We start from the raw sequence: 16,162 nt of genomic DNA, 5'->3' as shown, positions 1-16,162 counted from the left end.
GCGCTTTGAGTGGAGTGTCCAGAAAAGCGCTATATAAGTGTAAGCAATAATTTATTATTATTATATAAATACTTTTATGTGAAGGGAAGACTGAAATACTGTAAATAACTGGGATATTCTGCACATTAGGATAACTGTGAGTTAACTGTGAGTGCACTGAAAAAAAGAAAAAAAAGATCCTGTTGCAAGAAAAAAAGGGTCCTAGCATCCTCATAATTGCTATATCGACACAACAAAAGCAGTTCCTGCATTTAGGCGTCACAATCCATGACATTAACAGTCAGGAATAATCCATACATTAATAGTGCCAAGTCACTGTAGAGTTTGCTATATACTATCATAACTAAATTACCCGTATGTTTATCAGCATTGCAAATAATTTATAAAGAATTTGAATATATTATTCCATTCAACAGACCCTCTAGATGGCTACTAACCTTCGTGGTAAAACTGTATTTATCTTCACCAACCAAAGCTCGGCTTGTCAAATGACCTTGAAACACAGAATCAATTGTATTGATGTAACTGGACTTTCCAGCCTTGATCTGTCCAGTCATCATGATTCTTAATTCTTTTGCTTCTTTGTATTTTGGTGTTAAAGTCCTTATTTCTTTCATCAGTCTTGCTTTCTCCCTGCAAATAAGAAAGAAGAGATCCCACAATAAAGAAAAAATAATACATCCTAGAAGGGTGTATAACTGGGTTTCTACACTGTTCTGTTGGTAGATACTTATTGTCAAAAACAGCTTGACGAAGTGGCTAACAAAATAATAGTAAATATTGAAATTTTGTATTTACAATTTCCTGTGATATTACGATTGTAAGTAGAGGTCACTCTACTTAAACAATCATTTTCAGACCAAGAATTATGTTTTTTTAAACAATTCTACCACTCTTCCTGTTCACATTTTTTTTTGCTTTTGCTACTCAACTAAGAACATCTCTGTTAATATATACAGATCCAGCCATTCAGAATGCACGCAGGATAATGCAGTAATTTGCAGTGAACACACCTCAGTGCAACATAGCCCACCACACTTTTTAATATTGTGTTGAAGAATAGCACTGTTTTGTAAAACTGCCAGGTGGTGCAGTGAATGCTTAACATGGTGTCTGGAAGCCTGGTTTTGAATTCCACTCAATACTGAGCCCCTTGAGACAAACATTTCCAATGATAGAATTTAAGTTGTATAGAGTTTAGACTTGTATTAATTTTCTATTGTATATTACAGAATGTTAAACATTAAATTAATTTTTAAAAAAGAAACAAGTTCTATTTTACAAAACAAAATTACCATGTTGGGTACAGTAAAGAAATAGTTTGTTTTTATATCTTGTTGTGAGCGCAACATGCTTTTTTTATGTTTAGATCCAAATGTTTTACATTACTTTTATATTATTTTTACATTTTTATTGTTTTACATCCACATAGATTTGGAGAGCTACATTACTCTGCCAGATATATATAAGAAACAATTTATTATTATAGCATAATGTAAACACATTGAACCTTTTTTAATACACATTGAAATTATGTATATTTCTTTATAATGCTTAATTCAGGAACAAATAATTAGGAAGCAATTTTATTTGAGATTTTTATTATGAAAAATATATTTATATGCGTGGCTTCTTACTCCAATTACTGACAACCATGACTAATTACCAGGCATTATGGATTCTGGGTTTTACACTATGGGTGTCAGGAGGTATGAGACGGGTTAAGGAATAATGTAGTTTTTCTTTCCAATTTCTTTCTCTTAACAATTTTATACTCATTATTGTTCTTAACTGAACACCTTCTATCAGTTCTTCAGGGACATACAAACACAGCAGCTCTCCAGGACTGTATTGAACAGCTTTCATCTCATTCTTACAGCTCCACATTGGGAGGTACAGTGTGATGTGGGTTTCATACTGTGTTTTTAAATACTTACTCTTTGCCCCAGACTATTTCCCTCCATGGGTTAACAAGTTCTAAAAAACAGAAATGACATCATGACAACCTTTATGTAACTTGAAATCATCAAAGTTTCTTCAATCCTTTTTCCTTACCTGGTTCTGGTTAACTACAAATTGACAGTAAAGTATCAGATTGTCTGAGACTGTTGCAATAACATGAATTTAGAGTTTGCACTGTATATTTTGACACCATAATAGAGTGATATGAAGAGGCTTGTAAATGCTTCTGTACATCTATCAGTCTGTATTTATGTGCTATATAAATGCAGTTGAACATGAACCCCTTAAGCACTGGTCCCACTGCAGTTCCTCTCCCCACTTTAATCTCCATGTCTTTTAGCAGTCCAGATTATTGAAAGTCAGGTTTATCTTGTAGCCTTTGACAACACCATATACAATCTCAGATAAATGTAACAATTATTTAGCTACATATGATAATGATATAAATGAAAACATTCAGATGTATAATTCTTCCTCTACTCTTTTATATGGAGTGTGGGACAGAAGGAATCTTCTCCTGTTCACCACTAGAGGGCCATTAACACTACCAAAGCAGCCCTCTAAATTGTTTTTTCCTCCGAGATTGTCACCTGAGAATGTGTCTCTTTAGCACCTGGGCTTATGATCAAGAGCTCTATATTAAATTCTCACGCATCTCCCCTTCATTCATCCCAGGACCATGCTGTCAGCTACACAGCTGAGGTGACCTTTTTTCTTCTCTAAAAACCTCAGAGAATGATTCTATTTTCTTTCCTCAAGGCTAAACGCGGACCAGTTCAAAGCTTTATCCCTCTCCGAATGTCCCCACAAAGAAGACTTATTTGATGGACTACACCATGACAGAATACTCTCAGATGCTTCATTTGTCATGATTTAGGACATCTGGCCTTTGACTGTCCGAATCAGCCAGATCCCAGACAGGTAGATTTAGAAGACGGAAGAAAATCCAACTGCCCTGTAGCCTCTACTCACAAAAATTAAAGTAAAAGGGAAAACCATTGATGCCCTACTGGACTCCGGTAACTTGGGTACCCAGAGGGACAGTTCTTAAAAAAGAAATTGGAATTCATCCATATCCATGTAGATACCAAAATATATCCCACCACTGGTATTAACTTGAACACCTCTCAAGGTAAATATCATGCTACCGTGGGTGTGGCCAAACAACTTCTCTATCCCATATTATTAGGAAGAGAGTCCAGAATTCCATCGTCCAGACACCAATAAGAACACCCATTGATTAAGATAAGATCTTTATTGGCCATATACAATTTCTTGTATTAGAAATGTGTCTTTATGCATATCCTAGCTTGCTCTACATGAGACACACAGACGGGGAGAGAGAAGCTTGAGGACAGAGCGCAGGGTCGGCTATTTATATGGCACCCCTGGAGCAGCTGGGGTTAAGGGCTTTGCTCAGGAGCCATACAGAGTAGGATTAATCTGCCGGCCGCGGGATTCAAACTGGCAACCTTCCAGCCACAGGTGCAGATCCTTAGCCACAGAGTCACTGCTCTGCCCCAGATTGATTTGCTTCGAGGATATGGTGAATGACACCACGAAATGCCATAGGGATAAGAAGAAGCCATGGAGACCCAGAGGGAACCAAGAGAAAAAGAAGCAACAGAATCTAAAATAGATGTAGATTTATTGAATATAGAATTAACAGATCTAAAAGTGAGTGATCGCCGAGGTCAGTTTAAAACAGGGCAACTGGAAGAAGGTAATCTGAAACATGCATGGGTCACGTGAAAAAGATTGAGGGATTTCTGTGTGATCAATCCCTTTCCTCTTCTTATTTTGTGGTGAGAGAGTATCTGCTTTATTAGGTCCAAAAGGGAGAATGCAAAGAGATAGAACAGCTGCTTGTGCCACAGCCTTATCAAAGAACACTCCTCAATCTTGCACACAGCCATCTCCTGGGAGGTCTTCTTGAGGTAAAGAAAACAGCTGAAAGTCTCCTCAAAGGTTTCTTTTGGCCCAGAATAAGTAAGGCGATAAAACAGTACTTCCAGTAGTGTCCTGAGTGCCAAAGGACAGCACCTCAGCCTTATTATAAAAGCCCCCTTGGTCCCATGCAATAATAGAAACATCTTTTGAGCGTATAGAGATGGATCTCTTATCAAATCTGCTAAGGGATACCAATATATATTAATGACAGTGGATAATGCTACACTATATCCTGAGGGAATTCCTTTAAGGGTAGCCAGTGCAAAGAACATTGCTAGAGAACTCTCCTAAGTTCTCCTCTAAAGTAGGAATACCCTCAGGAAATCCTAACAGACCAGGGTACTCCCTTTATGTCCAACATTATGAGAGAGTTAAGTAAACTATTTGGTATTCATCAAATTGGAAACTCAGTTTATCATCCACAAACAGATGGCTTGGAAGAGCGATTTAATAACACACTAAGAAGCATGTTAAGGAAGACTATGCACAGGGATGGATAAAATTGGGATCAGCTTTTGCCCTATTTAATGTTTGCAATATTGGAAGCTCCCTAAGCTTCTATGGGATTTTCCCCTTTTGAATTATTATATTCTGGAAGACCCGGAGAATAATTGGATCTAGTGAAAGAAACATGGGAACAACAATCTTGTACATGTGGAACAAATGAGGGAGAGGATGAAGGCAGATTTAGAGAAAGCACAGGCATAACAAACCCAAATTTATAACCAAGGGGTCACACTAAGGGAATTTCATCCAGGGGAAAACTTTCTTGTGGCTTTGTGGTGGGAATCTGACAGTAAAAGTTGGGTCCTGTTAATTATAAAATTAAAATTAAAAAAGAAGCCAATTTCAAATCTATAACATTAATTTGTTGAAGGAATGGCATGGGACAGAATCCTCACCAGTCCAGTTTGTCCTTGATCCTCTAGAAGAAGGCACTGATCCAGTAGCCAAGGGAGACTAACAGTAGCTCAAAACCAGAGACAAGACTTGCAGGAGTTCCTGTCCCAGAATAAAGATGTATTTTCCAGAATACCAGGAAGAAACCACTTTATTCAACATCACATTGTTAAAGTAGCCAGGTAGATTGTGAAGAATCCTGCGCGGAGTAGTGTAACCGTGTTCTAATGCCGTAAGCCTGAAACCAGTTCAAAAGTTCAAAACCGAAGGGAAACACAAAACAAAGTCATAAACCAGGGAGCCAGAAAGTTGAAGAGTACGAATACCAATAAAGCAAAACCAAAACAGCAAGCCGACAAGCGTAATCCAAGAATCAAGGCCTGAGGAGAAAAGCAATCCGTAAGACAGGGGAAACGAGACCAAACGAGACGAAGAGAAGTGTTGAGTACTAGGAGAGAACTTCCAAAAATACTGAGCAAAGGGTGAATGACTAAGGTTTCCTAAAATAGAGAAATGCAGAGAATGTGAGGATCGAATGAAACAGGTGAGTGGTCAGGTACTTTGGAAAAGTCTGCGCCTTCTTAAAGCGGCAGTATGAGAAGCTGGAAACATAACACACATCATCACGGAACCAGGGAAAGATGTATAGTCTCCCCTTACCGCATCCCCAAAGCAATAAGAAAGATTATTAAGAGAAGGTGGAGCAAATGTTAGCAATGGTAGTTTCATAGTGAGTGGGCCTAACCAATTGTATTTGGTTCCAAAGCCAGACAGAACAATTAGGTTTTACTATAACTTTCAAAAATGAAATGAAATCTCAGTGTTCGATGCTTATCCCATGCCGCGAATAGATGAGCTTATTTAACGGGTGGGCAATGTGCAGTATAGCACATTATTACAGTATATAGACTATAGATAAAAATGTACTGATGAACATGGCAGCAGGAGGTTGACTCTGGGCTTTGGGATTGGTTCCATTGGAGTAACTGTTTAAGCAGTATGGGTGGAGGTTTTATAGGTAGGGAGGGTAGCTGGAGGGTGTAGGGACAAGGTTTACTATTCCACTGAGAATGAAGTGTTATTAAGGATTTCTAATAATCTGTGTGCCTTGACCAAGCAGTCTGGTGCCTCTCTCTTAGGTTTTCAGAACACCATGAAACCCAATGCTATTTCCTTTTCCTCACTTTAGTTATATGGGCTGTGTAAGGGGGTGGGTATGATGTGCACACAATTGTTTGATCAAACTCATTCCAAGACAATCCCACTCACGGAAACAATCCAAGCAACCTTTTATATGATCTCTGATAAAAGAGCAAGATATCACAGGGATAGTATAAACTGTTTTTTTTAATAAATTTCCACTTAAGTGACAAGCCTGTCTTTCACTTCATACTGTAGGATAAGTGCATTACTTTTTAAAGTAATGGTTAACTACATGGTGAAACAAGTAATTGTTAAAAGTAGACAAAAAGAAATACAATTTTGGCCTGCTGAGCCACCTTTTGTCTCATATTTGCTTGTAGATTATGTATGAAATACGAACCTTACCTGGATTTGGTGGTGGTGTTGGGGGGGAATGATGCTTTTCTGTATTAAAAAACAATTATGTGTGTTAAATTCAGTTAGGATTGGTTTCATGAAACAATACTACTTTTAAAATTAACTGGGTCTGAATGCTTCCAGGTACAGTAACTCCCCAGACTCTTGTTTTACTGCCAAACAGTTTCTGAAGAGCAGTGGTATGAAACATTTTGTACCAAACAGGTTGATGTTCATGTAAAAAGCACAGAGGGTTTTATGATCAGCAGCACAAGGCCAGACAAACAGAATTACCCACATGTTCCAGGTTGAGAGCCATAGCATCTGTCAAGGAATTGTCTACAGTGTGTATTGCAGTTAACATCCTGGTGATATTGTAAAACGCCTTCCATGGAGCAATGGTTAAAAGTCCAGAACTATACCTGATTGCATCTCAGCCAGTCAACAACTTGTGATGTGGTATCTTAAAAGATGGAACCTATCCAATGACAGGGTTCTCTAAAGCTCCCTCCATCTCACCTGGCAAATTGACAGTCGTGTATTCTGTTTTTCTTACAGAAGATTCCAAAACTGTTCTTGGCAAAATACGAAGGACATCTCAACCTAAAACTATTCAAGCTGCTATTGTGTAAAATGACGAGTGCATAAATGTGTTGTAAAAGGTTGTGGTTTCTGGTTTCTAAATTGAGTATAGGATTTTATGCTACAAGACCTCTGTTCCTTTCTTTTATATTATATTATGTTCGATTGCTTCCTAAAAAGTACTCTCACAATTTACCATCAGAATTTTTATTACAGTAAATTAAAACCCCTGTTCACTACAATGGTGTAAAGAGGTTAGTTTCACCGAGGGCTCAGAGAAACTGGCCCGTTCAATCTAGCTTATCCTCCTGGAAGAGCCTGTTGAGAGTTGGGCTGCAAGGCACAGGGGTTAAGAAGATGAAAATGGCACTTTTGATCCTCCTTTTTTGCAAACAAACTGACCTTTCTGTGCCCTACATGCATTAATGCATTAATGCCCAAATCCAAGCTATGGTCCAGGACCTTTGTTTCAATATATTAGAGAAATTGGTCCAGCACTGTTATCCTTGTGTCCCAGAGAAATGGAAAATATTACAGCTGTGAATGGTAGGCCAAGGAATGCAATGTAGCTGTGGGATATATTTCAATTAAGTCAGTTCAGTTTGGAAATCAACCTAAGAAACACAGCTAGTTTTACACAAGGTCAGCTTGAATTTCAGAGAGGAAAAAGATCAACTTTTAACCTCCTTAGGTCCTACAGCCTCAGGGCAAATGCCATTGCTAATTGCAGGCCAAAGAGAATAAAAGCCTCTTTCATGTCCTTGAAATATTCCTAAATTCCTGAAGTCCAGGAACTCTGCTTGTGTTTCAGAGAATCTGAAGTTTCTTAGGGCACTGTGAAGTCCATGGTACAGATGCAGCCATTCAAAATACGCGGGCGATACCGCATTATTTTCCGGTACGCTGTACGCAGTCTACCGCGAGTTACCGGTAAATACCGCAAGTTACCGGTAAATACCGCTAGCAAAATAATAGTATCCGGAATTTCCGCAAGGTGGAGCTAATAAAGCTCAATCTCTCATGTTTGAGCTGTAGCCATCAAAGTCTTTAACGAAGATATTACTAATAGTATTAATAATAAATGACCTTGGATCATGCTGTAAACTCAAAGTATTGCCCTGGTCCACATTATTTTTTTCATTGACCGTCTTTGTAAAAGTAACACCACAGCATTTTACAATCACGCATTTTTTTCCAATCATGCAAAGTACAGTATTTTTTGAGACTCGATTCACCATGCCTTTCACATGCTCATAAAAGAGATTGATTTAGGAACATAAACATATTACCGTATGCAAACTGTACTGTATACAGTATGTATATGTATATTTAATGTCTTAACTGTGCCCGTTTAAGTATTGAATATTTATATGGAATTTTACCACTGAAGGGAAATCTTAGTGCCTGAGCATAAAAAGAATAGGAGCATACTGCAACACGTGTGAAGGCCATAAACGATATTAATTTTGGAACATAAACATACAGTATATGGCTGGTCTCGGTACTTAAAGAAAACATACACGGAACATGGTTTTATTATGACCAGAATTGGTCTTGAGATATTTTTAACTTGATTTACAGTATTTTAGAGGTATGTCTTGACACCGATACTACGTAAATACTGCTCACGTACTGTATATGTTTCTAGGTTTATATTATGCATTTCATACGGTCAAATTAATTTTGAGGAACTGATAAGAAGCGCGAAACGGTATGCCCAGGGTGTTTTAGTTTTGTTTTGTGCGGGGACTGCTTTAACTATATCGCCGTGGATTGATTAGAGATATCAAGTACATACAAGTCATTTTTTAAATGTTGTAGTTCGTCTTGTAAAAATGTTACGAGAACATCATCTGTCAACAATTACACAGGTTCTGTTTCCATATTGCGGATTTTGGTTACGTAATATTATTTTCTAATTTCACATTGTGAATATATGATTTGGGCAAACAGAGCCGCAAAGAAGTACATTATGGGTTGTTGTTTTTTTTTTTGCAGTTTTATCTAGAACAAGCGATGCTTAAACCTTTGTCTGGTTCTTGTGAAACTATCCAAACGACAGTTACCTATAGTAGGAGTTGACTTCAGTGATGTCACTGATGGGATGTTTCTAAAAATCCATCCTCTGTAAAACGTCTTCTCTAGTTGTCCTGCATATGTATTCGCTAATGAAGCTGTGTGTTCTGAGCCTGGTTCTCTACATTTCTGTATGAACCAGCTTAGAGGGCTAAAGACAGCTAAATGACTTTATTTTTTAACAGACATTTCTTTGAAAAAATGAAACGTTTCCCTTGGTCAGAGATTAAATAAAACATCACTCGCGCCAAACAAATTTATATTTCTAAATATCACATGATCGAATTTAAGTCTTTTTAATAACAATGAATAGTCACCTATGCGTTACAAAATAAACATTTATATTGATTTGAATCGCGTTTTGATTTAAATCGTAAACGCGTGTTTAAATATATGTGTTTAAAGCCGATATACTGTATAAAAGCGCTGATTCTTATGGAATGTGTTCCGCCGGGGATTCAAAAAATTGATTTTTTTTAATCGCGTATCTAAGGAAAATTGCAGTATAACTTTGTTCATGCACAAGCAGTGGCATGTTACATTATAATTTGGGTGTCTCCTCTTGCCAGAAAGCTCTAAATTGCATTTTGAGTGCGGTTTTTGACCTTTTCTAAATTGCAACCCATAAATAAAGCTGATACAGTTTAGACTTACTGTATTCTAAACTGTATTACAACAGCACATTGGACAATGCAACGTAAATTGCAAAAATGCACTTGGAATCTGTCCAAGCCCTACTACGAAAATTATTTAAACTGCGACACTTATCATTCATCTTTAAATAAACTTTATTTTATATAGCATTTTAAGCAAATAGGTAATTAGATTGCTCATAAACCTAATCGCTTTTTCTACATAAACACAGCGTGATTGCTCTCTGAAAATGCTTTTCCTTTATATTTAGGCTCAGATTTCAACTATAGATCGTATTATTATAAACTTTCTTGGAAAAATGTCTTTTATGTAAACCATGTTTGCTATTAATTCATTTAGGGCTAAAATACGTTCATTGTCTTCCAATCGAGTCGAGTTGACATTGGAAGCTTGCCACGCCCGGACTGTTACACCAATGCATTAGCATGTTAAAGCGATTTAATTGAAGAGCCTAGCTACTAGTTAACACTGTACTTCCTACTTTGAAAATACCTGTGAAACCGGTTTAATTCGTCACAGCCAGCACTCCGGCAGAGAGGGGGTTGTACTCGTTAATGTCCGATGACATACAAGTGGAAAGATTACAGATTTTAATCGTCTTTTTTCTGAACCAGGGAAAATCTAATCATGTTTCTCTATAACAATAATAAAAAAACTTTATTTTACATATCACCTTTAAAAGTGGCATCTCAAAACAATACAGTAGATGTAAACCACAGATTACAAGGTAAATACCCAGACAAACGCAAACGCGTTTTTAATAAAATGCTTTCATTCATTCAACAGAGAGAGCGAGCGTAAAACCTGGGTGTAACAGCTGTTCCTTTTTCTGATCACTCGCTCTCTGAGATACATGGGAATCCAGGCTTTTTTTATCAACACTTTCTTTTCCCTATACCAGATCTTATGGAACCACTTCAGAAGGGTGTCAGCCAGTCAGATTCCAGGAATCGGTACTTTAAAGGAAAAATACACACCGGTATTCCATTTCTCCCTAAACATTTTAAGCATCGAAGTATTTAACTAACATGTGAAATAGCGTGTGAAAAAGTGGTAGTTTTAAGCTTTTCTGCTAATATAATATGGAATCGCATATCTAAAGAATTTAATAACGATATGATTATATTGGTGTACTGCGACAGGGCTGTGTAGGGCTGTTTCGCCTCTCTCTTCATGCGACTGTACCAGGAAGAGGATTTCTTTCTATTTGAAACGTGTATTTTAAAAGTTTAAGAAGTAAAAACCTTAAAGCGTACACAGATTTCTAAACTGATCAGGATCGTTATCTTTGTCTTATGCATAATAATGTTCACCGCTCTGTCCAGCAAATTAATAATAAACTTTATTTTATATAGCGTTTTAAACGAATAAGTAATTAGATTGCTCATAAACCTAATCACTTGCTTTTTCTTTTTATTTAGGCTCAGATTTCAACTATAGATCGTATTATTAATAACCATAATAACAACCAACCAACAAAAACAACCATATAAACATAATACCAACCAAAAACATAGATAACAACCACAATACAAAATCAAATATATCAAACCATTATACTCTCGCAAATTCCTCCAATTATCATAATACCGCCCCTTATGCAAAACCAAACCCTCCTCCCATCCCAGTTTATCCTCTTTATCATAAACAAAATCCACCTCAATTTTCAACATAAAGCATTACACAAAATCAAAACCTCAACACTCCATACTCAACAACGATAATTCACAAACAGCCAGAACATGTAACTCCACATTCCCAAACAGACTTTATTTCCATAGCCCCGCCCCTTATGCAAAACCAACATCCCTCCCCTGTTCTCTCTCTCCCCTGGCGTTTGTAATCGTTTTTATTTTCAAATAAATTTTAGCAAAGTCATGTATTTTAAAAATCTTAAGATTTTTATATGTATGTCTTTATTTAGTGGTTTCATTAGTGACAAAGGCTAAACTTTCTTGGAAAAATGTCTTTTATGTAAACCATGTTTGCTATTAATTCATTCAGGGCTAAAATATGTTCATTGTCTTCAAATGAAAGAAGGGTTCCTTTCGCCGTGAACGGGTTGAAATTAGAAGCTTGCCACGCCCGGACTGTTACACCAACGTATTAGCATGTTAAAGCGATTTCATTGAGGAGCCTAGCCTTTCTTAACTAGCACTGTACTTACTGGGTTTTTGAGGGGGGAGGTGTCTTTCGCTGTGAAACCAGTTCAGAAAAAAGACGATTAAATTTAATAAACGATTAAGGGTATTTACCTTGTAATCTGTGGTTTACATCTACTGTATTGTTTTGAGATGCCACTTTTAAAGGTGATATGTAAAATAAAGTTTTTTCTTATTGTTATAGAGAAAAATGATCACATTTTCCCTGGTTCAGAAAAAAGACGATTAAAATCTGTAATCTTTGCACTTGTACAGTATGTCATCGGAAAATACAATCAGTTTCTGCTTTGTGTAAGGATGGTTTCAAAAAGTAATCTAAGTGGTGAGAAAGCTGTGCTCCTCAAAGCGCTTTACAGGATAAAAACAATAACAACAATAGTGGCTGGGCAAACAATTTTTTTATAGAAATACAAAATGAGATACTGTATAATGATGTGCATGAACAAAGTTATACTGCTATTTTCCTTAGATACGCGATTAAAAAAAATTTTGAATCCCCGGCAGAACACATTCCATAAGAATCAGCGCTTTTACAGTATATATCGCCTTTAAAGGTGGCTTCTCAAAACGCTTTACAGGATAAAAACAACAAGAACAGCAACAACAACAATATTGTATTTCATTGCACTTTGAAAACCAAGTAATAACTTAACTATATGTGCAAACATTTCATATGTCTGTGGAGTGTATCTTATTTCCCTTGTGTCCTGGTTATCTCGCTCACCCTCCCCCCCTCTCTCCCTCAATTGAATTCAATTCAAGGTGTTTTATTAGCATGACAGATGGGTACAATCAGTGTTGGGTATTTACTTTGCTTTGAGATTCCACTTTTAAAGGTGATATATAAAATTTTGACTAAAATAAATTGATATCTTTGTCTTCTAAGTATCTTAATAAACTTTCAGCATAGCTTTCTCCCCGTTTAGATTTATTTTCCCTAACTAGTATACTTTAGATCTTTTTTTCTGAACCGGGGAAAATCTGATCATGTTTCTCTATAACAAGAATAAAAAAACATTATTTTACATATCACCTTTATGTGATATCACCTTAAGGATGTGCAAAGAAATTTAAAATAGTCTTCTTTAGGTGTGAGGGTAGGAGTGGATCGCAGCAGGCATAATCGGCAAATTAGGAAAACAAAGAACTGGACAGGCGAGACGTTTATCCAGAGAGCGAGTGATCAGAAAAAGTAACAGCTGTTACACCCAGGTTTTACGCTCTCTCTCTGTTGAATGAATGAAAGCATTTTATTAAAAACGCGTTTGCGTTTGTCTGGGTATTTACTTTGTAATCTGTGGTTTACATCTACTGTATTGTTTTGAGATGCCACTTTTAAAGGTGATATGTAAAATAAAGTTTTTTATTATTGTTATAGAGAAACATGATCAGATTTTCCCTGGTTTAGAAAAAAGACAATTAAAATCTGTAATCTTTGCACTTGTACAGTATGTCATCGGAAAATACAATCAGTTTCTGCTTTGTGTAAGGATGGTTTCATAAAGTAATCTAAGTGGTGAGAAAGCTGTGCTCCTCAAAGCGCTTTACAGGATAAAAACAATAACAACAATAGTGGCTGGGCAAACGATTTTTTTTATAGAAATACAAAATGAGATACTGTATAATGATGTGCATGAACAAAGTTATACTGCTATTTTCCTTAGATACGCGATTAAAAAAAATAAATTTTTTGAATCCCCAGCAGAACACATTCCATAAGAATCAGCGCTTTTATATATCGCCTTTAAACACATATATTTAAACACGCGTTTACGATTTAAATCAAAACGCGATTCAAAACAATATAAATGTTTATTTTGTAACGCATAGGTGACTATTCATTGTTATTAAAAAGACTTAAATCCGATCATGTTGTGATATTTAGAAATATAAATTTGTTTGGTGCGAGTGAGGTTTTATTTAATCTCTGACCAAGGGAAACGTTTCATTTTTTCAAAGAAATGTTTGTTAAAAAATAAAGTCATAGTTCCATGGGATTCGATCATAGACCGTGTGACATTGGAGTCAGGAACCTAACCCAGTCACATGCAGAGTGCTGAAAAAGCACTACAGAAGCATTATTGACAGACAATGTACAGCGTGTACTATTCTTGTGTTGCGGTACATGAATATAATTATATCGTTATTAATTTCGTTAGATACACGATTCCATATTATATTCCCTTTTAATCAAATTCTAAAAGTATGCTTGTTGCCTCCGGTATCTCTTTAGTTAAAGACTTCTATGCTTAAAATGTTTAGGGAGAAATGGAATACTGGTGTGTATTTTTTCTTTAAAGTACCAAGACCAGCCATATACTGTATGTTTATGTTCCAAAATTAATATCGTTTATGGCCTTCACACGCGTTACAGTATGCTCCTATTCTTTTTATGCTCAGCTACTAAGATTTCCCTTCAGTGGTAAAATTCAATATATACAACGGGCACAGCAAAGACGTTTACTGTAAGTCTTTCTACGACAGACCAACGGACCACGAGTGCCCCTGTCGGTCAACCAATCACGTACCGCGGAACCGAGCGTCATCTTGCGTCACAATGCGCGACGCCACCTGCGGTACGTGTCTGTAACGCGCACTTTGAATGGCTGCATCTGTAGTAGTTAATGCCATTCCCTTTTCCTCATTTTAGTCACACTGTCTAAACTCAGGGAACAAGTAATGGTTAACTCAATAATGAAAAATAAAATGTAGAAACAATATTTTTCAGCTACCTTTTGTTATGATTATGTATGAAAGATTAATCTTACCTCGTTTTGATTCAGAACTGCCCATTTCTGTATGGAAATAGAATTATGCATGTTACATTCAATCAGCATCAATTTTGTGACATTTATTATAATCCATGTGTCCAAGTGTGTTAAGATTTCACATCACTGTAACTTGAGTGTTGTCTGGTTGTTTTGAGGGAGTTAGAAGAGCATAAGTTGGAATAACATATTAGGAAATTTGGATAAACACTGGTGTCTAATTAAATAAAGCTATAATACTCAAAGAATATCCTCATATTTCTACAGTATATTCATCAAAAACTTATATTTTCTAACATACTAATATATACAAGAACTTAAATGTTTTATTATATATGTAGATAATAAGGGAGAGTAACATAAGTTTACTGTTTACTGCATACATGTCAATACTTATACTGTACCATTTAATCATTGTAATAATGTAATTCAGTAATTACATGACATGTACCTCAGGAATTGATTTGGGACCCCCTGCTATTCCTCATTTACCTGTTCCCACTTGGCTAACTATTAAGATTACATAAAAAGGTCTAAATTATCATTTCTATGCTGATGATGCTCAAATCTGCGTTATACTAATGGTTATACTGGTGTTGATGAGTGGCAAAAGTTTATTGTCATTATACTCATATACATATACAGGTATATGGTATAACGAAATGCTATATAGCTAGCTCTCAGATGATAAGTAGTACAAAATAACAACAATACATTTGTATAATAAAAGAAAGACCGAGACAACAGGCAGTGTGCAAAACAACACCAGGCAATGTGCAAAACAACAAAAGGTAACAGGTAATGTGCAAAACAACATCAGATGTGCAAAAATATACACCAACAGAATAATTAAAGGATAGAACAATGATGGGGAGTGTCTTGACATGGAGGTAGAGGTAGATTTCAATATGTGTTTGAGTTTTTGGTAAGAAAGAAGGCACTGTGAGGTTCAGACCGTAGGTGAGAGAGGCTGATATATGAGAGTCAGATATACAGTACAGTGCCTAAAATGTATTCACTCCCATGGAACTTTTCACACATTATTGTGTTACAGCATGGAACCATGATGTATTTAACTAAGAAAAGTAATTAAAAATAAAAAAGTAAAGAATTTAATGAATCTAATATTAAATTATTATCTAGTAATCTAGACCTGCTTTAAAAAGGTATATCTGTTATTCTGTTGTTACAATGCAAAACAGTTTAAGTACAGCACTGATGCAGATGTTTACATAAAATACATTAATGTATATGTTAATGTTTACATTTGTTTATAAATTTATGGATAAAAAATAATTTTTCTTACCAGTTTCAAAGAAAGGCTCTGGTCTGGTCAGCGAAAAAAAAAAGATAGTGATTTAAACCTTGGCTTCGGGTCACATATATTTATAGAAAACACAGAGAACCAATCAGGAGATGACTGATAAACATGAAACTTTTATTTTCACTTTCAGTATTGATTATCATTTCAAGATGTTTAATCATTAATCATTAAGGGCACTGTTCCTCGTGTCACACTTTCATTACAATCACTGGCTTTGGAGAAGCTTTCATCACTTGGATATGTTC

General features: G+C 36.1%; 1 protein-coding gene across 1 annotated transcript in view; it reads right to left on the bottom strand.

Annotated features, from left to right (window-relative positions):
* LOC148815937 (interferon-induced protein 44-like) overlaps positions 1-15,937 on the bottom strand; it is a 50,322-nt gene extending 34,385 nt beyond the window's left edge. Inside the window, exons 1-5 of the mRNA XM_088904756.1 lie at positions 15,900-15,937; positions 14,594-14,620; positions 6,361-6,399; positions 1,938-1,977; positions 438-633 (exon numbers count right to left, since the gene is read on the bottom strand). Coding sequence (XP_088760882.1) covers positions 438-633; positions 1,938-1,977; positions 6,361-6,399; positions 14,594-14,618 — 300 coding nt within the window. The 5' untranslated portion in view covers positions 14,619-14,620; positions 15,900-15,937. The remainder of the gene's footprint in view (positions 1-437; positions 634-1,937; positions 1,978-6,360; positions 6,400-14,593; positions 14,621-15,899) is intronic.
* Positions 15,938-16,162: the final 225 nt, after the last annotated feature.

Source organism: Atractosteus spatula, chromosome 24 (genome assembly GCF_055471065.1).
Source record: "Atractosteus spatula isolate fAtrSpa1 chromosome 24, fAtrSpa1.hap1, whole genome shotgun sequence".
In the NCBI taxonomy this organism is placed as follows: Eukaryota; Metazoa; Chordata; class Actinopteri; order Semionotiformes; family Lepisosteidae; genus Atractosteus; species Atractosteus spatula.
Note: the sequence above shows the minus strand (reverse complement) of the source record. Positions and strands in the feature narration are given on the sequence as shown.